This window comes from Elgaria multicarinata, chromosome 1, assembly GCF_023053635.1.
Source record: "Elgaria multicarinata webbii isolate HBS135686 ecotype San Diego chromosome 1, rElgMul1.1.pri, whole genome shotgun sequence".
NCBI classification, from domain to species: Eukaryota; Metazoa; Chordata; class Lepidosauria; order Squamata; family Anguidae; genus Elgaria; species Elgaria multicarinata.
In genome coordinates, this window is record NC_086171.1 from 62,769,343 (window position 1) to 62,796,029 (window position 26,687).

At 38.6% G+C, this 26,687-nt stretch overlaps 1 protein-coding gene across 1 annotated transcript in view; it reads left to right on the forward strand.

The window, feature by feature from the left end:
• ULK4 (unc-51 like kinase 4) overlaps positions 1-26,687 on the forward strand; it is a 206,656-nt gene that overhangs the window by 38,968 nt on the left and 141,001 nt on the right. The window contains exons 20-22 of the mRNA XM_063129233.1: positions 8,159-8,320; positions 12,270-12,452; positions 23,541-23,668. Coding sequence (XP_062985303.1) covers positions 8,159-8,320; positions 12,270-12,452; positions 23,541-23,668 — 473 coding nt within the window. The remainder of the gene's footprint in view (positions 1-8,158; positions 8,321-12,269; positions 12,453-23,540; positions 23,669-26,687) is intronic.

Here is a 26,687-nt window from a genome sequence, read left to right on the forward strand (position 1 = left end):
AATAAATAGTTTTTTCCTGTATGCCCAGCATTTATAAATGGTTATTTGGTGGTGGTGGTGGTGAGTTAGTTAATGTTTTATTTGTTACCAATTGTTAAAAGGAGTGATCTGACAATTAATAAATTCTTGTAACATTGTGTAGTTGTAAGTTTGGATGATTTTTTAAATTGTTTTCAAGACATTAGTTGATATACCTTTTATACAGTATCAATTGTCATCTCTTGAGGATATCACATTTGGGGTATCCCAAAGTAGAAAATAATAATTTTTGTTTCCTGTTTGTAAATTTCATTTTGGGATGATTTCCTTGATTTGGAATCCAAGACTACAAGCGTGTCCTTTTTCATAAAATGTAAAAGAAAGTATTAATGCCTCATAGGTTACATTTACTATTTACCTTAAGCCAATTGACATTTCTGATGCCCAAGGCAAACCTGAAGTCTGAAAATGCTTTTTATAAGTTGAAAAATATATATCAAGCCAACACTTTTCACTACAGATTTTTGTTGTTTGCATGTTTTTATTATTGAAAGAAAATTCTCTGAGTGGATGATTCTCAAAATAGAAAACAAAAAGTAGAATTTCTCTGGAGAATTTCATGGGCCCAATTACGGTTCAGTTTCTTTTATTTTATGGCTTTGATAAATTAACAACAAAATAAAATTAAAGATTAGAGATTGAAGAGAAATCTAAAGATATTAATATAATATATATACAACTAGGAAAATGGGCCTGGCTCGAACAGTCAGAAGTGTGACACTGTAACAAAGAATGTGGGTGTCATTTTCTATAATACTAACAAATCACTGAATGTGAGACATCAGTAACTGGCAGGCGAACAGGTGTAATATTGCCAAGTATTAGCTGCCATCTTTTGGGAAAGATTACAAACAAGAATGGATTCACAGAATAAAAAAGAAAGGAATATATGACTGATGAAGATAATTGGAGAAACTGAAGTCAGGTCCTAATATGATTTTTCAAATATTTGAAGTCTGTTATAAGGAAAATGAATTACTACTGTAACAGAGCCTCAAAGGCAGCAGCAGCAATGACTTTGAGTTGTGGCATGGCAGATATAAATTAATATCAGGGAATAATAATTTCTGCCACTTAAAACATTAAAACAAGTTGTTCAAGGAAGTTAATCATCTTCTAAAAAACTGAACTGAATAATCCATCAGATGGGATCTATCAAATTTGTTAGTGAAGAGGGTTAGGCTTAGATGACCCTTGAAGTTCTTTCAAACTCTGATTTGGTTCTGATTCAAATCATTAATTAGCAATGCACATACATTTCACTTTAAAAATCCATTAGTTATTCTTTTCAGACATTAAAATACATCTGAATCATATTGGTTTCATTTGAGATTGGATCCAGAGAAGCTTCATGCATCAACAGTAATGTGTTTGCTCCATTAAAGAAAGCTTCTCTGGATTCAACATGATTGCACTTGTGAGAATTACATTAATTTATGTGAAACTGTCACCAGAGAGCAGCAAACTGGGGTGATTCTTTGTAGTGTATTGTAGATGTTCTGAGGAATATGTTTTCTGACTCTGGCTTTATGTTTTTGGGAACCCTCTTAAGAACGCCCTCCAAGGATTGATATTGGGACCCATGATTCTTAAATGATGTGGAATCAAGAGTGAGTATTGAGCTAGTCAAATTTGCAGGTCACACCAAATTATTCAGGATGGTGAAAAGCATAAAAAAATTAAGAAGAGCTCCATAAAGAATTTCTAAATTGGTGAATGGGCAGCATAATGGCAAATGGAGATGCTTTTGGATCTAGAACTGTCACTCTGGGCACAGGTGGGGCATGTCTACACCATGCCTATATCCCGGGATAGTCCTTGAATCGTCCCTGTGTGTCCACATGATGCACTGGGGATCCTGGGGGCAACCCGGGACTAGCAAGCACTTACCCCGGGATATGAGGAACTGTGGAAAAACAGACTTTTCTGCGGTTCCAGGACCATCCCAAAGTGGGCCATGTGGCTGCTGCTCCTGGGTTGTCCTGTCCTCCCCTGAGTAGCAGGGACCATAAAATGGACACGGAGCTGCATGGCGGCAATCTGTGCCCATTGGGGATGGGGAGTGGGGTCATTTTTTTCTTCTTACATTTGGCACTTTGTTGTTTTTAAAAAATGGGGGCCGCAATGTCCTTCTGGGATGTTGCGCAGCCATCTAGACACCCAGGGAGGATCACTGAAGCCAGTATGTCCACAATCCTCCCCCTACACCCTTGTGGTGTAGACATGCCTGTGGACTCAGTGCCATGGTGCACCTTTTATCAGCTTAGGCTGATATACCAACTGCAACTTTACTTGGACAGTGATAGCATAGCTACAATTATCCATGGTCAGATAACCTCTTGTCTGGATTATTGCAATGTTTTCTATTGATTAAGGAACCAATCTGGTTCACTGAAGATAGAGACAGTTCTGAGTTAACAACTGAATTTTATATGCTAAAAATGGCAGATCACCTGCTACTTTCTTGTTCCCACTCGTCTTCGGGGTACTGAAACTTGAGTCCATTATAATTTGAATGTTTCTAAATCCCCTCCTCGATATACACTTTTCTGACTATGCAGACACCATGAGGTCAACATCAATTCTGCCCCTTCCCCCACTAACCTGAATTTTGAAACATCTTGCCTGGTTAGAGATCCTGGAAACTTGTAAATCTGTAAGTTGATTGCATTTGGAATGCCATGTACTTTCTGGTGCTGCCATCTCAAAAAGGATACTGTATAGTTGCAATCATGGTGATCTTGGGGTTGGCGCACTTTCCCTATGCGGAAATGCTAAAGGACAGCTTAAGACTTCTAAGTTCTGAAAAAATATGTCTAATTGAGAGTGGGGTGGGGACATGATAGAAGTTTATAGAATTAGGCATAGCATTGAGAGAGAGAGAGAGAGAGAGAGAGAGAAAGAACTTTGTTTGCTCTTATAAGCAAGGTCACTCAATAAAACTGATTCAGAAAGACAAAAGCAAGTGCTTCTTCAACCAATGCATATTGGATTCACGGAATTCTCTGCCACAAGATGTGATGATGGAGACTGGTTTAGATGGCCTTAGAAGTGGATTTGACAAATTCATGAAACCAACTTGAGGGCTTTCTGGTAACGATTGGTGTGTTTTTTTCTCTTGGCTTTGAGGATGTAACCAATTTTATATTGCAGACTACAGTGAAAAACATGAGAAGTACAAAGTATTTCCTAGAGTATTTTAATTTCTTACTATCAAGAGAAGCAGGCAGTGAAATCCAGGCCTTTACCGGCTGCAAGGACAATCCACAATTGTTCAACTGATTGATATCTTTTCTTTTATTTGATTATTTTGAAAATACCAACTTCCACTAAGCCTATAAGTATTTAATATCTTTTGAATTTTACTGTGTTAGTATAAAATAATAGGAATTGGGGTGGGTGGGGGTGGAGAAGCCTGTTGTATTTTCTGATCACTTTGTGTTTGAGAATAGTTTGTGAGCTTTACAGGACAAATTAAAAGTGTGGTGAAAGCCATGTAGTCATATGGATACATTTTTTGTCAACTAACTTAGCTTATATGCTCTCAATAAGACAAAAGGAGTCCTTCAATATAAGAGACCAAATATTAGTTTAGTTCAGACTTCCTTTCCAGAGAGCTAATTAAGCAGAAAATGGCACAATCTTCCTGCTTATACACTCTTTGATAATAGATCCCAGAGGGGCTTAAGTGAGCCCATCTCAGGTGGCAGCAAATTGAATTAGCTTGACAGCCTCATTGAGTTTATAGAACACAGTGACAATCTATGACCCTTTTCCAGCCAAGATGCTATGGTTATCTGGCCCAGGGCATGCTTCGTCTCGTTATTGGCTGCCATATGAAAGCTAAAGAAAACCTTAAGGGAGACACTTGACTGTACGTAGCCCAAATCACTGCTGTATATTCCTGGAGATTTGTTGCCATTCGTAGTAATCGCTATCTGTTGAGTTTCTACTTTGGATTTGATTTGTTTAGAATATATATTTTATTTGTGATAAGTTTTAAGCAATGCTGGAATGTTCAAATACTGTTTTGAATTCTTGTTCTTAATTGAAGATTCATGCCATTAACTTTTTAAATAGTAAAGTGTTTTACTATATTCTACAGACTTGTGATTTTATCTGCAGTGTGCAGTAAATACTACTAGTCAAAATAGAAATCGGAGACAAACACTTTGTACTTTTTGCGATAAAATCATATGAGAAATACTTTTCAAGACATGTTTTGTTTTGTGTAGTGTTTGTGTAGTGTTTTGCTGTCATGTTTTGTGTAGTGTTCACATTTCACAATGAAACATGTATTTTATCCAAAATGACCTTTGGTGTTAATGTTCCAGTCTAGATTATTCTGTTATATTTGTCAATATTAAAAGTAACTGCATCAGTTAGAGTCAGTGTGAGATAAATATTAGGTTAAATATTTGAATTGTTTGGCTGAAGCTTTTAATGGGCGGTTTTAATGCAAAGAATTTTTTAAATATAGGGTAAGTTTGCTAAAACAATTTCTTTAGATTCAGGTTTGTGATACATACACATTGTTGTGTGGCCTAGCTTCCTCACCTTAACACAGGCTGACAGAGACATAGATTCAGTGACTTAGCTTTATTTAAATACAAATCAGGTGACACAGTTCACACTTTAGAAGTCACAGCACTTAAACTTAGAAATTATAAATCAGTTAGCTCGAGAGCTAATGGCCTGTGGCTTAGATTAGGGAACAGTACAGAAACAGGCTCATAGTTATAGTCAGAGGCTTAACTCTTAGAACAATGCTAAGTGTTCAAAGTACATAGAGATCCGGGTTCATGATACTAGATGCAGAGCAGAGTATATGGCTCACAATTCAAGAGGAGTCACGGCTAAAGCTCTAGGCAATATAGAGATGCTCCCAAATGCAGGATCCCTACAGTCAGGAGTCTTGAGCTGACTTGGGTTTAGGGTAGAAGTAGTAAGGCAGAGTCCCTGCTCATTGGAGTTATTAATTTTACTGGATTGCCCTTACGATAGAGGTCCAAACTGAACTAAATCCAGGATTTATGAAAGAATCAGGCCTGCGAACAACTGGCCCAATAGGGTCCCTACACACAGGAGCCCAAGCTGACTTGTGTTCAGGATGCAGAAGTAGATTAGGCAAGTGAGTGCGCCTAGCATCACAAATGGTAAAACCTGCTAAGAGGGAGTGCTGAACAGCAGAGAGTTTTCCTCTTGGGACTTCTACTCGAAAGAGCCCCTGGCTGAACTTGCTTCAAGAGACAAGCCTAAATTCAGGCAAGGCTATAAACACACACACAAAGGCAAACATCAGGTCTAACAAGAGAGTCTACATTGAAAATCTCTACCCTTTGGGTGTCAAGGCAAACGGTCCCTGACTGTCCAGATCAGAAGGCAGTCTTGGTAAACGAAGACTAAGGTACTTGGTTATGGCAAACAATAACCCATGGTCTATGAAAAGACCAGCATTATATTCCATGGCAAGTTTTAATGATACAAGGTCCAAACAGACAAGGGGTCAAATTGGATGGAGAGTGTAAGGGAGAAAGTATTTCAGACAGTAAAGACAGAGTGGCTGTTCCCTGGCAGGGAATCAGTCAAAGTCCCAAAGTCCTTGTTTAGTAACAGTTTCCAGTTTAAAGTTTTCATGTTATTGGGTTCTCTGGAAGCTGAACTTACCAGATAGATAGGATTCAGCACAGAAAGACCAGTGCAGTCAAGGAAGGGTTCTAGGCAATAAAAGATGCTCATACTAGCAAGGCTCTTTCTCACGTTTGCATCAGCTTATAAACAGAGGTGTGGCTGCTAGGCCATTATCAATTATTCTGCCCTGACAAAGGATTTTGTCCTGTCAGCAAGCACTATTTTAAAACAGTGTGTTTTTTGTTCTGTCCTCTCAAGCTGACGCTGAAACATATGCTTAAACTGCCTGACTTCCCTCGTGCTTTGTTCCCATAGAAGATTTCTCAGGAAATAAATCAGAACCCAGTGCAAGGCCAGAGTTTGCAGCTGTTCTGATAAGGCATTTTACTCTTCTGAAGTTCACCACTCCTTTCTCCTGTAATTAGCTGAGAAGTTGGGCAGAAATGGCTCCCATGGCTGCTAACTTCCCACAGATGTATTAGATCTCAAATTATGTTTACTAAATCTAAAGCAGATTTTGTTTCAGAGATCTACTGGGCTGGGGTAAATCCTGACACATATCTCCTAGAAAGAAAAGCCTACAGTGTGTGTGTGTGTTTTGGGCGCGCACACTCACACATACTCTCTCTCTCTCTCTCTCTCTCTTATGCAAAGCTAAATATCAAATAATTTAAAACTTCTCCATGAGGAAAGGTTAAAATGTTTGGGACTCTTCAACATAAAAAAATGGCAAGTCAGGAGGAACATCATAGAGGTATATAAAATTATGCAGGGTCATCCAGTGAAGCTGAATGGTAAGTTAAAAGGAAGTTAAACTATGGTATCTGCTACCACAAGATGTAGTGATTGCCACCAATTTGGTTAGCTTTGAATGGGATTAGGCAAATTCATGGAAGGTAAAGCTATTAGTGGCTCCTAGTGATGATGGCTGTATATTACCTCATCTATAAGAGGCAAGATGCTCCTGTATACCAGTCACTACTTGCTGGGGAACACAACCGACGGGGGAGAGTGTTTATTTTATTTTATTTTATTTATTACATTTTTATACTGCCCAATAGCCGAAGCTCTCTGGGCGGTTCACAAAAATTAAAACCACAGTAAAACACCCAACAGGTTAAAACACAATTACGAGATACAGTATAAAAAGCGCAACCAGGATAAAACCACACAGCAAAGTTGATATAAGATTAAAATACAGAGTTAAAACAGTAAAATTTAAATTTAAGTTAAAATTAAGTGTTAAAATACTGAGTGAATAAAAAGGTCTTCAGCTGGCAACGAAAGCAGTACAGTGTAGGCGCCAGGCGGACCTCTCTGGGGAGCATTCTTGTTTCTGCATTCTTGTCCTGCTTTGGGCTTCTCACAAGGCACCTGGTTGTCCACTGTGGGATCTGAATGCTGGACTAGATAGGTCTTTGGTCTAACCCAGCAAGGCTGTTCTTATTTTCTTATGTCCTGAAGTGAATAAATAAGTAAATCCTCTGTACCTAGACACAATGTTTTGCAGTGAATGTGAGGAAACAAAATTTACATTTACATTTTCCACTTTTAATTTATGATTTGTTCCGTGGAGAAGTAAATTATACTATTTTTTGGATAAAATATTTTGGATAATTTTTTTCTCGTCAGGAAATGCCTTTTTGTATGGAGTAAAGAGAAATAATGTACATCTGGAGAAAATGGTCGATATAACCTTCTGGAGATAGACCATCCCAAGAGGGGGAAGACCGCAAGGCTTTGCTTTCAGACGGAGTTGATTATCCTCAAACACATTAGTAAAGAAGATGTTTGAGATGGTTGTTGCATACAGTTTTGATACCTACTCTGAGAAAACCTTGTTACTTCCCTGGCCTCAAACAAACCAACAAAAAGGACACTAATGGATGAGGCTATCAGCCATTGGAATCATAGAGCTATTTCTAAAGGAGTAGGGGAAGAAAGGAATATATTTATCTATAAAATTATTTATGTACCATATATAAAACCTTTCACCCTCAAAATAATATTTCATTTTTGGGTTCCCCCATACCCCAAGGACAGGATAGTACAAGCAATCCTTGACTGCATGTAGCTGAATAAGCAAGTTCTGTTGGAGAAATGACCTCTCTTCCACACAAAATTGTTTACAGGCACTGAATGTTGAGGAAAACAGAAAGCAGGGTGCAGTGAAGAGGAACTACTGTTGATGTGTCCTACAATCACATAATTAACTTCTGTCTTTGATAGCTGTTAAAAACTGGAGCCGTTTTAGGAAACAGTGGTCACTGCAGAAATCACCTACGAAGCAGTAGTTTGAGTCTGTTCTTGTGGTGAAATAGAAATAAACAATACACTTAATTATTCACAGTTGGGGAAACATTATGGTCTAGGGATTTTCCACACATGCCCTTTCCCTATATCTATCATCAAATGTTATCGCTTTTGAGTTTAGGTTATACAGTTTTTACAAGTAGTAGATAATGAATATTCTTTTTTCTCTTTCTAGGAAGAACGTGTTGTAAACCATATGGCAGCAAAGATCGTTGAAAATGTATGCTCCACTTCCTCTTTTCATGCTCAGGGATTTATTACTGGAGAAATTGGACCTATATTGTGGTATCTCTTCATGCATTCAACCATAGATTCTTTGAGAATAACTGCTATTTCGGTAAGAATGTTTTGTTTTGTTTTGAAAAATAAAGCTCGCTAATTGTTCCAAATTTTCATGGTTTAGGGCATAACCATTGGGTTGCCATCTGCTGGACAGAAGGCTTCTGAAATTCCTATGCCCTTCCATGCTGGCAGCAGAAGTGTCAGGCAATTCTCACCTCTCCATCCTCCTTTTTTAAGGTTTCCTCTAGACTGCCTCTGAGCCCCTTAAAAGCATGAGCATCCAATTGGGAAGTTGTTAATGCTGTGTCCCGTCCCCCCAATGTATTGCTGCCACTCGTTCCAGCAGAATTACACTACAGTGGCATGAAGAAATTTTAAAAAGGAAGAAAAGTGGCGAGGGGAGCAATTGCTGGTTCGCTTATAGTAATAACTGCTCTGAATCGAAGCTGCAAATAAAGAGGATTTTGATGTGTGTGTGTTTTTTAAAAAAATATTTCATTTTAACTATTTTGCCTTCCTGTTCTCAAAATAGCTTATATAAATTAAACATATATATGCACACAGAGAGAGCCATGTTTTTTATTGTTTTAAGGCTTTATTGTTTTAAATTGTAGAAGCCTTGATGGCATTTTAGTAGATAAGGTGATATATAAATGTTAATAATAAATAAAATAAATAAATTCCACATTGTGCAGAGTAATTACCTGAAGTCTTTACTTAGTTTTCCAAATATTACTCCTGGTCATCTTGTAAGATCTGGTTCCTGCCTTTTCTGTTTCTTTTGCCCCTCAGGTTGAGTGTTTAAGGGCACAATCCTATGGTAATGTCCTTAAGCTTCTGGGTTCTCTGCATTTTGGCTGGATGGGCTTTTTCTGCCCGTCTAACTGTGTCCCGTTGAAGCAGGAGGGACTGAGGCTGGGAAGGCCTTGGGATGTGTTGTATCCTGTCTTCCCCAGTCCCCTCCCCTCCCACTGGCATGCCCCCTTTGCTTCCTCTTTGGCGTCACCTTTGCGACCTCAAAAGAGGCAGCCAGGGCACTTCTCTCCAGTCCAGGTATGAGGGCAGAGGCAGGGAGTGCAGATTCCTGAATGCACGATCGGAGTGCTGTCTCCAATCTTGGATCCAGAAATCTGAATTATCCTATGGCCGCCCCAGACTCTGTCTAGGAGCCATAGGATTGCTCCCTAAGTTAATGATTAAAATTGCAATGTTTAGGGAGGAATGTTTTATTAATGTGAACAGCTTGAGCTGGGTCTTATAAGCGTTCAAATATAGTCCAGCTCTTTGGTTCCTCACTTTCATATCCAAGGGATTTCTGATTATCAGACGCTAAAGAACAATTTATAAGAGTGAAAGACATGGAACTACAACAAAACGTTGATGCCATTAGAAATTTTCTCTTTTGTTCTCCTGCACTTAGCAATATTATTTTGAAAAACAACTTGTAGACCCAAGGAAATAGTAATGTGCTTAGTGTTTATAGTCCTGTTCTAATTGTTTGGAGGAAACACATGATATCTACTGAGCCTTTTTCAGGCTGCATGATGTCAGGTGGGCATGGCCACACCCATCTAACATCATTTGCTCCCTAGGTGAAGTGCTTGGTCCAGGGACTAGGCTTCATTGCATACGGTAAGGGAAAGCCCCACACGCAGCCAAGGAGGAATGAAAAGGATTCAGCTGGCTCTGCCCCAGTATCACTCACCCCACCTCTTTCTCCCATTGGGAAGGAGGCCAGGTGGGTACAACTAAGATGGTTCAGTCCCCTTTACTTCTCCATTGGAACTCACGGCTTGGCTTCACTGTGCATGAGGCTTCCTTGACCAGGAAAGCCTGTGCACAGCAAAGCAGTGTGTGGGAATCCCCGCTGTCCAGAGATAACAATGGGGATTTCTTATCCCTGTCTCCTCCTCACTCCCAGGTAGGGGCAGGGATTGCGAGGCCAAGAGTGTGGAGCCTGCAGATGTGGAACAAGCCTCCTTGAGTTGTTTGCAGAGCCTCTGCATGCTGAAGGTTTTGCATCCCTGTTTTAAACAAATGTAATGTATATACAGATAGTTTTTCTAAGATTACCTGCTGTTCCTTGTACATTATTTACTGTAAATGGCATCCAAAATTAAGTCTATTTTTTATTTATTGTTGCATTTATATCCCGCGTTTTTTCCTCCAAGAAACCCAAGGCGGCATATATAATCCTCCTCTCCATTTTATCCTCACAACAACAACCCTGTGAGGTATGCTGGGCTGAGAGTCTGTGACTGGCCCAAAGTCACCCAGTGGGTTTCCATGGCCGAGTGGGGACTAGAACCCAGATTTCCTGACTCCCAGTCCACCACACTGGCTCCAAGAGGTATTTTCTTTTGGACTCTTTTTCAAATAGAGTAAATCAGTAAAAATAAGCCATTTCTGGATTCACTTTTTCTTTTTCTTTCTTTCATTCTTTTTATATTAAAACTGGGTAATTAAATAAACAACTATTCATATTTTCAATATATATTTCAAAATGTCAAAATTGAAAATGTTACTGTTTTGAATTTGTTTGAACAGGGAATTAAGGGAAATATCAAAAAGTGGATCAAAATACATTTGTCCTTATTCTTAATGCTATAAGAAAAATTGAGGTGCACTTCTACAGGTCAGGCTGAATATGTTGTACGCAGAATTGAATCCTTCTAATCTGCTAATGTGCATTTAGACTACAGTGCTTTTGTATAATATGGGTTCTCCTCATAGGGATTGTATTTTATTTTTTTTAAAGTAACATTCCTATTACCCTATTATGGATAATTGCCCCAGGCTGTGTAAAAGATATTTTGAGAATTTTCCCTTAGAGCTTTGGTGATTTTCTTTGGAAGAAGCAGGTGTTATACATTTTTAGAGTGATGTTTATAATAAAAGAACTGTGCTGGTGTTGTGATATAATTTCTTAAATCAACAATAAAACATACTGTATTAAGTAAAGTCTTCCTTTATGCCAGAGGTATCAGCTATGCAGCCTGAGGGTTGCATAGTAAATATCGCTGCCCTTTGCAGTCTTATCTGTCATGGGTGATAAACCAGAATTGTGTCACAATATTTTCTGTTTGCTTTGGAGTGTAACCTGCCTCAGGTATGTGTCACAGACATACCTTCCAGAGAGACTGAATCTTTCATCATCTTACTAGTGTCAGAAAACGAGAAATAATTCTATTAAATCTCAGAGTCAAAACTGGTTCATTCTTACAAGCTTGGTTGTTATGATTTGCTTCTAAATAAGTAACACAGATCTACCCCTCCTAGACCCCAATGTATTTGAAGCTATAATCCTTAAAACCTTTTTAATATCTTCCTTTGTGCTTTTAAAATCACTGAAATGTGTGCTAATTCAGCCTTGAAGAGAAGCACAAACAGAGAGGGGGGGATCTTCTATATACAGTATACCTATGTGTAACCAAGTGGAGAAGCTGCTAGTAGTGCTATGTGTGCCGCCATCTGCAGTACACTAGTGTAGAAATGGTCTGTGGATTCTTATTTTTCTTTCATATTATTTTTATTAATACTGAACTTCACTGAGTTTTTAAAAATAGGGGTCCCAAACAATGTTGCCAACCTTTTCAGATGTTAGAGCTCTACATCTGTTCCTCCCTCGCCTCAGCTTCAGCCTGGGAGTATAAACCACTATTACTTTGCTATGAAACAAACTTGGTTGCAATTCTATACACACTTACTTGGGAGTAGGTACCTCTGGAATCAAGGGGCCTTACTTCTGAGAAGACATGTATCTGAATCTCTAAGAGGATTTCTTACGAAGTTTGGCTTTGCATATGTAAAAGGATTTTTTTTTTTTGCTTTCCTGACTTCTCCAAGAACCTATGCTACTGTGACCTTGAAGCTGTTTTGAGAGTCTTTGTGGCTGAAATGTTGCCTATACGTGTAAATAGGATAAAAATGAATAAGTTATAAAATTTGTATTTACATTGATTAAAGTGAAACATTATCTGAACCGGAGTTTTTGTCATATACAGGCATTATGCAAAATTACTCATCACTCACCTAGTGCTTTCCAAAGTGTGATTGAAAAAGTGGGATTAACAGCTGTGATACACTCACTGGCAACTGGAATATGCAAAGTTCAACAGTACATGATGACTATGTTCTCTGCTATGTTGTCATGTGGAATCCATTTGCAAAGCCTGATTCAAGAAAAGGTTTGTTCTGTCACAATTGTTTTCATAGACTGGTTTTTTTTATTTGCTGTTTTCAACTTTGGAATGTCATACTAAAGTTCATTGTCATATATGCTTGAATGCCCATTCAGCTAGAATATGGAAGCATACTTGTAAACAGTCCTTAAAGAAATTTGAAGTAGTCAGTTCAGATTTTCCTCTTGTTTTAAATAAATACATGCTGTCTTTCCATTTAATGTTTTTGGGAAGTGTTTTATACAAGCTAAAAACCAACCAGACAATCATAAAACCAGTAGCAGAATAGAACAAATAAACAGCAAACTGTAGTCTAAAAGAATTAAGCAGAAAGGGTCAAGACAGCTATTCCACCTGCTATAGTTTCCTTCCAATTTATCAAGTCTAGATGCTTACTTCCCAAAATGCCAGTATCTTATAAGTGTTTTAAATTATTCTGGACTTACGAATAGTACAGAATCCATACTAAAGTAGCTCTAAAATATGAAATGGATCTTCTAACAAAGAGATGGGCAGTTTTACTCATATTGTGTGTCTGTGTGGTTTGATATCGGTATTGATATTGTGCATACACTTCTAGATGTCATAATAGGCTACATTCAGATTCAATCATACTTTGAATAAACCCATTAAAATAACTGAGGTCTCATGGCCATGATCAACTTAAGTTCTATTGATTTAAATGGGTTGACTTAAATTATGACTGAATATGAATCCAACCCAATAGATTGTAAGTAGTTTGTTATTTCCCTATTATACTGGTAAATTTGGTCAATTTAACATCCTGAGAATATCAACTTTCATTAAAAACAATTACTAGGGATGGGGAGAAATCTCTATTTGGAATCCAGACTGGATGCATTGCTTCTGGGTAGGGACAGTAGTATATCTGGAATGCATCTGGAGCCTGTTGCCTTCTGGCAGATTCTAGGCCAATCTGGAAATACACTGCAAAAAGATATTTTGTCTACCCCACTCTGGGATGTGAGGGTTTGGGGGGGGGGGTGTCAGGGGTTGTTGTTGTTGTCGTTTGTGTTTTTAACAAACTTTTGCTTGTATTAACCACATAAGGGAAAATAAAAACAAAAATGCCTGCCTTCATCTGAAATGGTTAGATGGTGAAGATGGGAGTAGTGTAGGGACTGTGTTAGATATCTTCTCTGTCTTTGGGTGGCTTTAAAAGGGGATTGGACAAATTCATGGAAGATAAAGCTATCAATGACTACTAGTCCTGATGGTTATACACTACTTCCAATATCAGAGGCAGTATTCCTATGTACACCAGTTGCTGGGGAACTTGGGTGAGAGGGTGTTGTTGCACTCATGTCCTGCTTTTGGATTTCCTGTGGGCAGCTGGTTGGCCATTCTGTGAACATAATGCTGGATTAGATGGACCCTTCGTCTGTTCCGGCATGGCTCTTCTTATGCTCTTATCTGACATTAAGTTTAGTATGTGAGCAGGAGGTGTTTTTAAAAACAAACAAACAAAACATCCCTCTTATCTAATAGAGTAAAACAATGAAGCCTGTTGAAAATTAACCAGTTTTGTCAGTTTCATGGGTTTCTCTATATTAGTTGCAGAGATTGGAAATGTTTGCCAATTTCACCAGTGGACTTTTAATATTATTATGCCTGCAGACATGCACCCTATAAAAAGAAAGGAAAAAAATTAACAAAAAGCTCCAGTTGCACTGATTTCTCACTTGATACCTGCTCTGCAAACGCTATCCTGGCTATTCTAGGACTACCTCCTCACAACTGATACCCAGAGGCAGGAAGTGGGTGGTAAACCCAGATGTCCTGTCACAGCGATGCTATGTGATGATGTAGTCCTGTTCTGTAGAACTTTTGGAGAAAAAGCAGTGACTGGCAGCTGCCAGGAGGAACACCGCACCAGGTGGTTGAATTTTGTTCTGCAGTTTTCCTGTCTGTTAAAAGGGACAGGAGGGTTTGCTCCCTTTTATTATTGAACCTCCCTTCTCCCCTGCTCCCCATCCCCAAAAAAAACTTTGGCTGAAAGTTGTGTGTTGAGAACTTTTAGCTCAGCTCTATTTCCATCCTTTGTCATATGTCAACGGAGCAGAATTGGATGGCTCCTCCGGCCCTTAACAATAAATAGATAATTCTTAAGGTGGTAGTACGAAGACAGTGCCTCGTGAATTCACAGAAACTAGAGATGTCAATCAGGATTTTCAGTGGTGGGCGCAAAAAAGCAAATATTTGTGAATATATAAAATTTACATATAATTTTGCTTTGGTGCGGATTTTTCTTTCTTCCGCAGGTAACAATTAGCCTTGATATATAATTAGAACTTATTTTCTACTTTTGATGCATATATATGGCCTCTAAATCACCTGTTTCTGTCTGTACATAGCGGTATTTGTCCATCTTCCTTTTTTGATGACCAAATGTTTTCTAATCAAATATTAAAGATGTAATTAAGGAGCTAAATATTTTAGCACTGTTTTTATTTTTATCAGTCTGACCTATGAAAGAGTGCTATGTATCCTTAGATTTTTGTAACACTTCATGATGGGAACCAAGTCTTTATCATTGTATGATTGTGATATATGGATAAGGGTTACCTTATATTTTCCCCTGTGTCGTTTTTTTATCCGCTTCTCAAGCCCTGCTTTGAATACCACCATTATGCAAGGTGAAAACTATTAAAGTGAAAAGCAGGGCATTTACATTAGTACAACCATCTCCTGAGGTTTCTAATTCCCCTTCTGTATTGACTTTCCAGAGAGAATGCAAGTCCTAGTTAATTTGCTTACTGCTGTTTCTCCTGTTTTCTTTGCAGGATTTTTGTAATATTTTTATTTTTTTTACTTTTTTTGTATGTTGTCCTGAGCACATGGAAAGGTAGCTAACAAATTATTTTAATAGTAAATTGCCAAATCCTTCCTGGCATGACTCTAATGCTTACAGCTGAGATTGCCATTCTATTGGTATTTTCAGTCATTAGTCAGGCTCCAGAGAAAAGACAAATAACACATGACAAATAACTGTGTGCAACCAGAGCTTTTCTTGCTGTTTTTACTGCAGCTATTTCTACTGTTGAAGAGACAAGCTCCAGATCAGTTTAAAAATAAGGTCTCTTGATTAGAACAGGAACTGCTGCAGTGAGAAAAGCAAGAAAAATCCACTTACATGCCAGGTTCTTTCTCACGTATCAGTGTTCTTTCTTTCAATACTAGCCAAACATGGAATCCTTATTTTTTAAAAAAATAAAGAAAGGAAGAAATCAGTGCTCCATCAGAGAAAATTTTATATTCCAGGATTAACTATATAGGATGGAATTATCACCAAACTTTTGTATAACAGTAGATTAAAAAGGAGTGGGATGTACAAGAGTGGATTCCCTGGCAAAGCTCTTATGGTTGAAATTCAGCTGAAGACATTTCAATAGATGGTATGGGGACGTGTGAGAGAAAGTGTGTGTGTGTGTGTGTAAGGATAGTTCTCTGTGACCCCTTTTTAATGGATTTTATTATTGCATGGAAAAGAATAGATTTCGGAACTTGCTGCTGGGTTTCAAAGACCTTTTTTTCCTCATCATCAACTTTATTACGGTCACCGACCAGACTTTACACATACAAGAGAGTAGGTCAAAATTACATACAGATTTGAAAAGTATGCAGTAGAATCAATTCTGGAGAGTCCTTATTCTAATAGCATTCAAAAAGAATTTTGCAAAATCCTCGATTGTGTCTTGGTCCTCTGTGGGCCTGAAGCAATGAAGTTGTGTTGTGCCTCTGAGGATATCATTGTTATCATTGATATTGTTGTTTCGTGTGGCTGTATGGATCCTTGAGTAAGTAAGGTCCCATGCCAAGTGGCCCTAATGAGAAAAGGAGTCCAAGATGGGTGGGAGTTTAAAAAAAGGAAATTTTAAAGGCATAATTACAAACAATTCCAACAAGGAAAAACTAGAAGACAACAGAAGAAACCAATTTGGCTCCACATAAATCTTAGAGATGACTTGAAAACAAAACAAAAAAAAATGACACATGTAGGAAGTGGAAGGAAGGCCAGGGTACAAAAGAAGAGTACAGACAGCACAGAAGTGCAGGAATGGCATTAGGAAGGCTAAAGCTGAGAATTAGCTGTGGCTAGTGAGGAATGCTAAAAGCAATGAAAAAGCTTTCTTCAGGTATGCACAAAGTAAAAGACAGAGGAAAGAAATGGAGGTTCAGCTGCTTAATGAGGATGGCAGATTGATAACAAACAACAAAGAAAAGGCTGAAATGCTCAGTTCCTACTTTGGCTCAGTCTTCTCCCAAAAGCGGGTCTATGAACCCTCTTGGCAAAACTGAAATACAAGCTGAAGGGGAAATATTGCAATTTGAGATTGATAAACAAATGGTCAAGGAACACCTAATTTCTTTGAATGAGTCCAGATCTCCAGGGCCTGATGAACTGTATCCTAGAGTAATAAAGGAGCTGGCAGAACAACTCTCAGAACCACTGTCTATTATCTTTGCAAAATCATGGAAGACAGGTGAAGTTCCAGATGACTGGAGGAGGGCTAATGTTGTCCCTATCTTCAAAAAGGGCAGAAAGGAGGCACCTGGGAACTATAGGCCAGTTAGTCTGACATCAATTCCTGGGAATTTTTTGGAGCATATAAAGAAGTCAATCTGCAAGCACCTTGAAAACAATGCAGTGCTTACAAGAAGCCAGCATTTATTTATTTATTTTAGTGCATTTATATACCACCGCATAGCTAAAAACTCTTTGGGCAGCTCACATAAATCCTGTCAGATTAATCTGCTCATTCTTTGGGTAACCTCCCTTATGGACTGTGGGAATGCTGTGGACATAATACATCTTGACTTCAGCAAAGCGTTTGACAAAGTGCCACATGACATTCTGATCAGCAAACTAGTTAAAAGTGGGCTAGATGGAACAACTATTAGGTGGATCCACAGTTGGCTACATAATCAGACTCAAAGAGGGCTAATCAATGGTACCTTCCCAAACTTGGGGGAGGTAATGAGCAGGGTACCGTAGGGCTCAGACTTGGGCCCAGTGCTCTTCAACATTTTTATTAATGACTTGAATGAGGAGGTGCAGGGATGACACAAAATTGGGTGGGATAGCTAATCCCCTGGAAGATAGAATTTCAAAGTGATCTTGATAGGCTGGAGCACTGGGCTGAAAACAACAGAATGAAATTTAATAGGGATAAATGCCAAGTTCTACACCTTGGAAAAAGAAACCAAATGCACAGTTACAAGATGAGGGACACTTGGCTCAGCAATAGTACAAGCGAGAAGGATCCTGGAATTGTTGTAGATCACAAGCTAATTATGAACCAAAAAAGCAAATGCTATTTTGGGCTGCATTAATAAAAGTATAGCTGCCAAATCACGCAAGATACTGGTTCCAGTTTATTCAGCACTGTTTAGGCTTCATCTTGAGTACTGTGTCCAGTTCTGGGCACCACACTTCAAGAAGGATGCAGACAAGCTGGAGGGGGTTCAGAGGAGGTCAATAAACATGATCAGGGGTCTGGAAACAAAGCCCTATGAGGAGAGTCTGAAAGAACTGGGATGTTTAGCCTGGAGAAGAGAAGATTGAGGGGAGACATGATAGCACTCTTCAAATGAAAGGTTGTCACGCAGAGGAGGGCCAGGCTCTTTTCTCAATCATTCCAGACTGCAGGACATGGACTAATGGGCACAAACTACTACAGGAAGCCAGATTCCAGCTGGACATCAGAAAAAACTTCCTGACTGTAGGGGCAGTACGACAATTGAACCAATTACCTACGGAGGTTGTGGGCAGGAATGCTTTAAGGTGGACTCCTGCATTGAGCAGGGGGTTGGACTTGCTGGCCTTATAGGCCCCTTCCAACTCTACTATTCTATGGCTCTCTGAAGTTTATATGAATCATACAGTTCAAGAAGCACAGAAACAGGAAGTGTGAGTGAGTGAATTATGCTTTCTGTTTTTGTGCTTATTGTACTCCCATAGAGGAGTACAATGAAATCTCATGCATCTCCCTAATTGGGGGGGAGGGATGTACAAACATTAAGGAAAAAGCATGGAATTGTGAAAGGGAGTGGAAGAAGGGACAGATTGAAGCTATCTAACCCTCTTCCTTTCACCTGATTAGTTGAACTCCCATATCATAGTCGCCACAAAAGAAAAAAAAAGAGCAGAAAAGTGTATGATAGCAGATGTACAACATATAGAAACTAGAAGAAAATAAGCCATTATTTGGGGGTGGGGGATATTTTTCCAAAACAAACCAACTACAAAGTGATAGGTTTGGAATAAATATATACTAATGATGTCAAGAAAACAGTGGTCTTTTGCATTGGAAATTGTGTCCCTTAGAGAACAGATTCTATTATCTCAGCATGCAATTACCCTGAAATGTCTTGTACCCTATTACTCTTGAGATCTTTATAGTAGCTAGTGAGATTTTCATGTGTTATACTGGGTAATACAAAATAATACAAGTAGAAGTAAAAAAAAATTTTAAAATGTGTTTTTCCCAAAATGTAAAGAAAATAGATCCTACCCCGCCACAAAATCACCTATTCTTGGCCAACCTTTTCATGAAGAATACATTCTTAGAAACATGATTTATTACAGAAGAACAAATATTACATATAATAAAAATCAAAGGTATTAAAAATCTCCTTTAAATGTTTGCATTTAAAATGCAAGTCTTTCATTTCCTGAAGAGTCTCTGTGGGTAATGTAATGGGAGAAAACAGAAATTATATGTTGGGATGACTAAAGAGGAGAATTGGATCAGATCAACTTCATTGTTTTATATATAAGCAGATTACAAAGCATGTAAATACTGGAAATAGGAAGAGTTCTTTCTAGGGTGGCCATATGGAAAGGAGGACAGGGCTCCTGTATCTTTAACAGTTGTTTAGAAAGGGGAATTTCAGTAGGTGTCATTTGTATGCATGCAGCATCTAGTGAAATTCTCTCTTCATCACAACAGTTAAAGCTGCTGGAGCCCTGCCCTCTTCTGTATCTGGTGAAGAGGCCAAAGTAACACCAATTTTCAAAAAGGGATCAAGGGGGGACCTGGGAAATTACAGACCGGTTTGCTTGACATCTATTCCAGGTAAATTGGTTGAAAGCATTATTAAAGACAAAATTAGTAAGCATATAGAAGGACATATCCTGCTGAAGACGAATCAACATGGCTTCCGCAAAGGCAAGTCCTGTCTCACTAATCTAGACTTCTTTGAGAGTGTTAACAAACATGTAGACAGGGGTGATCCGGTGGACATTGTTTACTTGGATTTCCAAAAGGCTTTTGATAAACTCCCTCACTATCTGTTGTTACTGATAGTTGGATACTGTTTTATACTGTTGTTTTTATATTTTTGATGGTTTTAAATTTTGTATACTTTCTAATGTTCACTGTTTTTAACATTTGTAAACCGGCCAGAGAGTTTGGCTATGGGGCGATATATAAATTTAATAAATAAATAAATAAAGACCCCTAAACAAATTCAGCAGTCATGGAATAAGAGAAGAGGTCCTCTTATGGATCAGTAACTGGTTAAAGAACATAAAGCAGAGAGTAGGGATAAACGCTCAGTTCTCCCAATGGAGGGAAGTAAATAGTGAGGTCCCACAGGGATCAGTATTGGGACCAATTCTTTTCAACTTGTTCATAAATGATCTGGAATTAGGAGTGAGCAATGAAGTGGCCAAGTTTGCCGATGACACCAAATTATTTAAGATTGTTAAAACAAAGGGATTGTGAAGAACTCCAAAGGGTTCTCTCCAAGCTGGGAGAGTGATGCACGTTGGGGCAAAACCTCCAACTTCAAGTATAACCTAATGGGATCTGAGCCAACGGTGACCGAACAAGAAAGAGATTTTGGGATTGTGGTGGACAGCTCGATGAAAATGTTAACACAGTGTGTGGCAGCTGTAAAGAAGGACAACTCCACTATAAGAAAAGGGATTGAGAATAAAACTGCCAGTATCATACTGCCTCTATACAAATCTATGATGCGACCACACTTAGAATACTGTGTATAATTCTGGTCACCACACCTTAAAAAGGATATTATAGAGCTTGAAAAAGTGCAGAAAAGGACGACTAAAATGACTAAGGGGCTGGAGCTTCTCCTCTATGAGGGAACGTTACAACAACTGAGATTGTTTCGCTTGGAAAAAAGGTAAGGGGAGACACGATAGAGGTGTACAAAATTATGCATGGTGTGGAGAATGTGGATAGGAAGACATTTTCCTTTCTCTTTCAAAATGCTAGAACCTGGGGTCATCCCATGCAGCTGATTGGTGGGAGATTCAGGGCAAATAAAAGGAAGTACCACAAGTATAGTGATGGCTACCAATTTGGATGGCTTTAAAAGGGATTGGATAAATTCCTGGAGACAAAAGCTATCAATGGCTACTAGCCGTGATGGTTGTGTGCTATCTCAGTATTCGAGGTAGTAAGCCTATGTGCACCAGTTGCTGGGGAGCATGGGTGGGAGGGTGCTGTTGCACCATGTCCTGCTTTGTTGGTCCCTGGCTGACAGCTGGTTGGCCACTGTGAACAGAGTGCTGGACTAGATGGACCCTTGGTCTGATCCAGCATGGCACTTTTTATGCTCTTATGAAAAACAAATTATGAGGAAATTAATATGTACTCATGCTTCACTATCTCTCTATTATCTAGTTTTAATATTCATTCTATATAAGAGGTATTTGTGTAAAATTAAAATGTATTTATGCTTCACTATTATTTATCCAATTAGTTTAAATGATAATTCACATATGAAGCATTAATGTAAATTAATATGTTATTCACTATTTCTGAATTAATTTCAATGTTTCATTTAGTGATACATTTGCTGTGTTGTGTAATTAATAGCTGTTAAGGTGATGAAGATTATTGTATTTAAAAAGAACAGTAAAAAGCCCGTTAACACTCTATAAACACATTGTTTAATTTTAGAAATTACAACCATTGCCCTGGACTTAACACTTTTATTTTTTGTATGGTTAAAAAGAAATGTCCAGTTTACTGAAGAGATTATTTCTGCAGAAGACATTTCACTTACAAATTAGCCTAAGGTTCTCTAAGGATAGCATAATCGAAGTACAGCTTTAGATTCAATCGGTACACTCATTATTTTCTCTTTTAAGTGTCTAGGAAGGGCTATGTCAAAGTAGTTGTCCTCATACATTTCTCATTGTTTATTTCCTTGGGGCCATTATTAAGTGATAGCCATACAGCTCACAGAATTTATTGAATTTTAGCAATAACTCAGATACAGATTAATCCTATCTCTTGGGACTTGGCAAAGAAACAGTGTAAAGTTCTATACCCATTATTTTATATTCAACTTATTTTGGTTATCTTTCCTTCTTTGAGCAATGTTCAGGGAGTGCACCAATCCTTATGTAGCTAAAACAGAACCACCCACACACAAAAGGTAGATATCAGCACACTTCAGGTAACCCCAAGATTTGCAGAAGAACATAAAAAATAAGAAAGAAAATGGGGCTAAAAAGCCCCCAAATAAGAGAAAAGATGGTGTGTCTATGTGCTTGCATGCAGAAAAGGAGAGGGGGAGAAGAAGTTTGGAACAAAAGTCCAGCAAGGCTATTGCCTGATCCTTAGCTCAAAATATGGCGGCAGACCTCTCCTCCTTTGCAGACACTCCCAATCCCATTCAGAGAATCCATAGGGCAGCAACCCCCACCTCCTGCAAAAGCTGGTGAAAAATACCTGGATGGGGGGGGGGGGCAACTTCTCAGGTAGTGGTGGTTGCTAGGAGTATTCTTGAGTACCTCCATCTTGTCTAGTACTTTGGTCTGGATTATTTCTCTGGTTTTACAGCTTGTTATTCACCATCAACTCCTGAACCAAATCCAGGTTGCATAAGTTGCTGCTTACATTTCCCTTTATTTGGCTGTGGAGTAAATTGCATATAACTAGCTACTTTCTGGACAGATCGAGCCAAGAAAGGTTTTTCTTGTCTTTAGAAGAGGAAGAAAGCATACATTTCCTTCTTTTTTTAAATGGAAAATGTACATAAAATACATTTAAGATAATTTTAAAAAGATTTTTTGTGTTAAAATCTTCATGCATATTCAAAGTTAGGCAAACTAAATTGTTATAGCAATAATTCACCGAGACATTTAAGCTAGGCTGACCATATGAAAAGGAGGACAGGGCTCCTGTATCTTTAACAGTTGCATAGAAAAGGAAATTTCAGCAGGTGTCATTTGTATGCATGTTGCACCTGGTGAAATTTCCTCTTCATCACAACAGTTAAAGCTGCAGGAGCTGTATTGTAGCTATACTGTGACCAGATTTAAAAGAGGGCAGGGCACCTGCAGCTTTAACTGTGGTGATGAAGAGGGAATTTCACCAGGTTCTCCAGATATACAAATGACACCTGCTGAAATTCCCTTTTCAATACAACTGTTAAAGATACAGGAGCCCAGTCCTCCTTTTCATATGATCACTCTACTTAAGCACTCTCCATGTCTTACATACACCCATTCATACAGACCCATGTGTGCGTGCACACACACGCATACGCAGACATTCTCAGTCTTTCCACAGACACATACCACTCATACAGAAGACAACCCTCACCCCCACCTGGGCTTCCCTGCAACCTCTCTCTTGCAATCTCCTCTCCACCTTGCTGCCTTCTGCTGCTAGTGTGTTCTAGGCAGCCATGGAGGAATGCTGGTGAGGTAGTCTGCACAGGCTGAGGATAAATTCCCACAATTGGCTAAAAGCCACCGTGGCAGCCTCCCATGACCCAACTATTACTGTAAATGTGGGAGGCAGCAGGAGTGTTCTCTATAGTATCCGCCCCCCTCTGCACCTTTCAAAAGATTTCTGCTGGTGGGGAAATGTTCTAAGCCCTGCTCCTTAAAACAAAATCAAATAAAAATCCTAATATGTAGCAGAACTCCGACCTTGTGGTATCTTTGATGTAATTTTGACTTGTGAAAAAAATCTTTTATTAATATATTGTTAGGAATGCATAGTTTTAATTTAAAATGTTTGAAAAAGTTGGTTGGTGTCCGTTTTTTCTCATTGAAAGAGTATTTCTGTTCTTCCTTCCATCCAGGACCTTGTAACTACAGTCATTCGACTATTTGAAAGTCCTTCCTCTTCCATTCGAGCAAAAGCTTTTTTGGTCCTGTTACAAGTTCTAATTAATAATAAAGAAATGCTACTTCTGAGCTGCCAAGCAAGGTAAAGTAGGAAAAACTATAATTGAACCTGGAAGCGTGTATGTTTAAAACTTTCTCTGTTGATTGTATCATGTTTAAATCAGCATACTTGTTACCTTGCCATAGTGAGGCTATGTTTGATTATCTGGTGGGTTATAATGCAAGAAATGAGCCTAACCAAGTGTGCATCATCTGATTGCTCAGACCAAAGAGTCCATACAACTCAAGGAATCTTTAAACTGCATGCCACTCCTAGCAAGTCAATAGTGAAGGTACGAAGTTCTGATGTGGCATATTGCTAAGTGATAGAACATAACTTCTTTCATAGCAGAATCTCTAGTCCAAGTCTCATTGTGTATCTCACTGTCTGATACTTGACAATTGAAAACGTAACCGAGTTGCTAGGTAGCATATTGATCTGCGTCTTTGAATGCGCTTTGCTTGTCCTTGTATTTTTCCTGATGTTGACATCATTTGTTCCAGTTTGTACTAGCCTTGCTTCTTTTTCCTGTCCCTAGCCTTAACCTTCTGTTTTGGCTTAAACCTTGGCTTCTCATTGAACATTACTTTCTTGACGAAATACATTTTTGGCTTCCACCAAAAGTTATTGTTCTTAATATCTTACTTTCCCTTATTCCCTTCTTTTGTTTCCAATGTAGTTCTCGGGATTTCTAAATGCAGGACAGATATTTTTCTATATATATATTTTCAAGCAGTCATTGAAAGATGGCTTACATTCTCAGGAAGCAGAAATTTTTGGGGAAAGAAGGACAGTTTCGTAGCTTGCAGGTTCTCCTGGAGCCATTATTGTCATTTGAGGGTCAGGTGGCCTCAGTGGCTTATTATTATTATTATTATTATTATTATTATTATTATTATTTATTTATATAGCACCATCAATGTACATGGTGCTGTACAGAGTAAAACAGTAAATAGCAAGACTCTGCCGCATAGGCTTACATTCTAATAAAATCATAATGAAACAATAAGGAGGGGAAGAGAATGCAAACAGGCACAGGGTAGGGTAAGCAGGCACAGGGTAGGGTAAAACTAACAGTATAAAGTCTGTACTACAAGTATACTACAAGTATAAAGGCTTGTAGTGCTTCTACCAGCTTCACTGCTATCTAGACAGGGATAACCTGGCTTTAGTAGTCTATGCTCTGGTAACCTCCAGGTTAGATTACTGCCACATGCGCTATGTGGGACTGCCTTTCAAGATGGTTGATAAATTGCAGTTAGTGTAAAATGCAGCGACCAGACTGATAAGAGAGACCAGAAGGTCCAAGCATATAACACAGATTTTGGACGATTTGCACTGGCTGTCTATACATTTCCAAGCCCAATATGAACCTACCCATACACTGATCTACCCATATATTACGATCAACATCTGAACCCATCCTCAGAGTGCCTTTTCAAAGGGAGGTTTGGAGGATGGCAACAAAGGAGAGGTCCTTTCTGGAACATCCAGAAAGGCTTGCCTGGCACAAATATTGTTATTATTTCAGTGCCAAGTCAAGAATTTCCTCTACTCTCAGGCATTTGAAAGCATATGAAATACCTTTTATGCATCAGTGGTTTGGGTTATGGTGTGTACTGACGTTTTAGTTGTTTTGGTATTTTAATGGAAATTTCAGCTCATTCTGTCTCTCTCCCAGCATATGACTTCACAAAAAAAAGTTAATGTGAATTAACAAAATGGCCACAAAATGATGAGCATGTGCACGGAACTTTTGCTATAAAGAGGAGGTGTAGCGGAAGAGTGAGAGGGTGTGCCACCTTCATGAGTATGCACTCAGCTCAAGATTCGGGGGCTTTCAAAAAAGGACTTGCACATCTTCCTTGTGGGGGAGGATTTGTATGAAAACAGCACCCACAATAGAGGTGTCCTTAGTAAACAAACCTACAAAATTTCAGAAGAACAGATTCAGGGGGAGTTGCCCTGGATGCATGTAAAGTTGATTGGGGATGGGACTAAACAAGGATTTGCTTTTCTCCCCCTTTGGTTTTGTGGGCAGTTCGTATCCATACATCATAGAGGAGCCCCTACATAATTAACTTGTAAAAGTTCAGAAGGATAGTATAAGAGAATAGTACAAGAGAATCTGTTACAGTTTGGGGATTTTCAAAAAGAATGTGCTTACCCCCATGTTTTAAGTGTTGGTATAAGTGTTGGATTTTAAGGGTTGGTATAAGAAACTTAGGGTGCAACCCTATGCATTTTTAGATTGAAAAAAGTCCTAGAACTACCAGTATGCCCCAGCCAGCATAGTTGAATAGGGCATGCTCAGAGCTCTGGTTGCTAGAAGAGGTAAAGAGGCAAGGAAGCCTTAAAGCCATGAATTAGACTAGAATGAAAGTCAGCAGTAAATAGTTCCTACACATACTTTCTAGAGAGCAAGTACCATTTAGTTCTGAATAAACATGCTTAGGATTGTGTTGTTAACCTTAAAAAAATCTCCCCTCAATGATGTTTCCATAATTGTGACATTTTTATATGCTAGATCTTTGCTTACCATGATTACCTAGGCAAGCATGAGAATGCGGACTTCTTCCTGCAAATGCGTTCTAGGAATATGCTGTGGGAAAATATGTTTGTTTCCTAAAAAAAATCACTCCTCATCTCTCCTTGGATATGAGTACGATTGGGAATTTTACAACTGAAGGAAATAGGAAAGCAGCACAAGAATAGGAAATCAAACACTAAAGAAATGAATCACTGTGCTAATTTATTTAGTACTAGCTGTACCCTGCCACGCGTTGCTGTGGCTCAGTCTGGTTAAATTGAAAAGAAAGAAAAGACAAAGTGGATGTTTCTAATATGTTTAATTTCACAATGCTTGTGGATATACAATATTTTTAGTTGTTCCATTGTCTGTGTAGATATAGAGATTGTCTGGTTTGCCGACTCTAGAACACGCAACATATAATTGTCCATGTGAGAAGCAATCTGTGTCTAGATCTAAACCACACAATTCTAAAGATTGGCCCTGAGCTTTGTTGATGGTGATTGCAAATGCCAATCGAATTGGGAATTG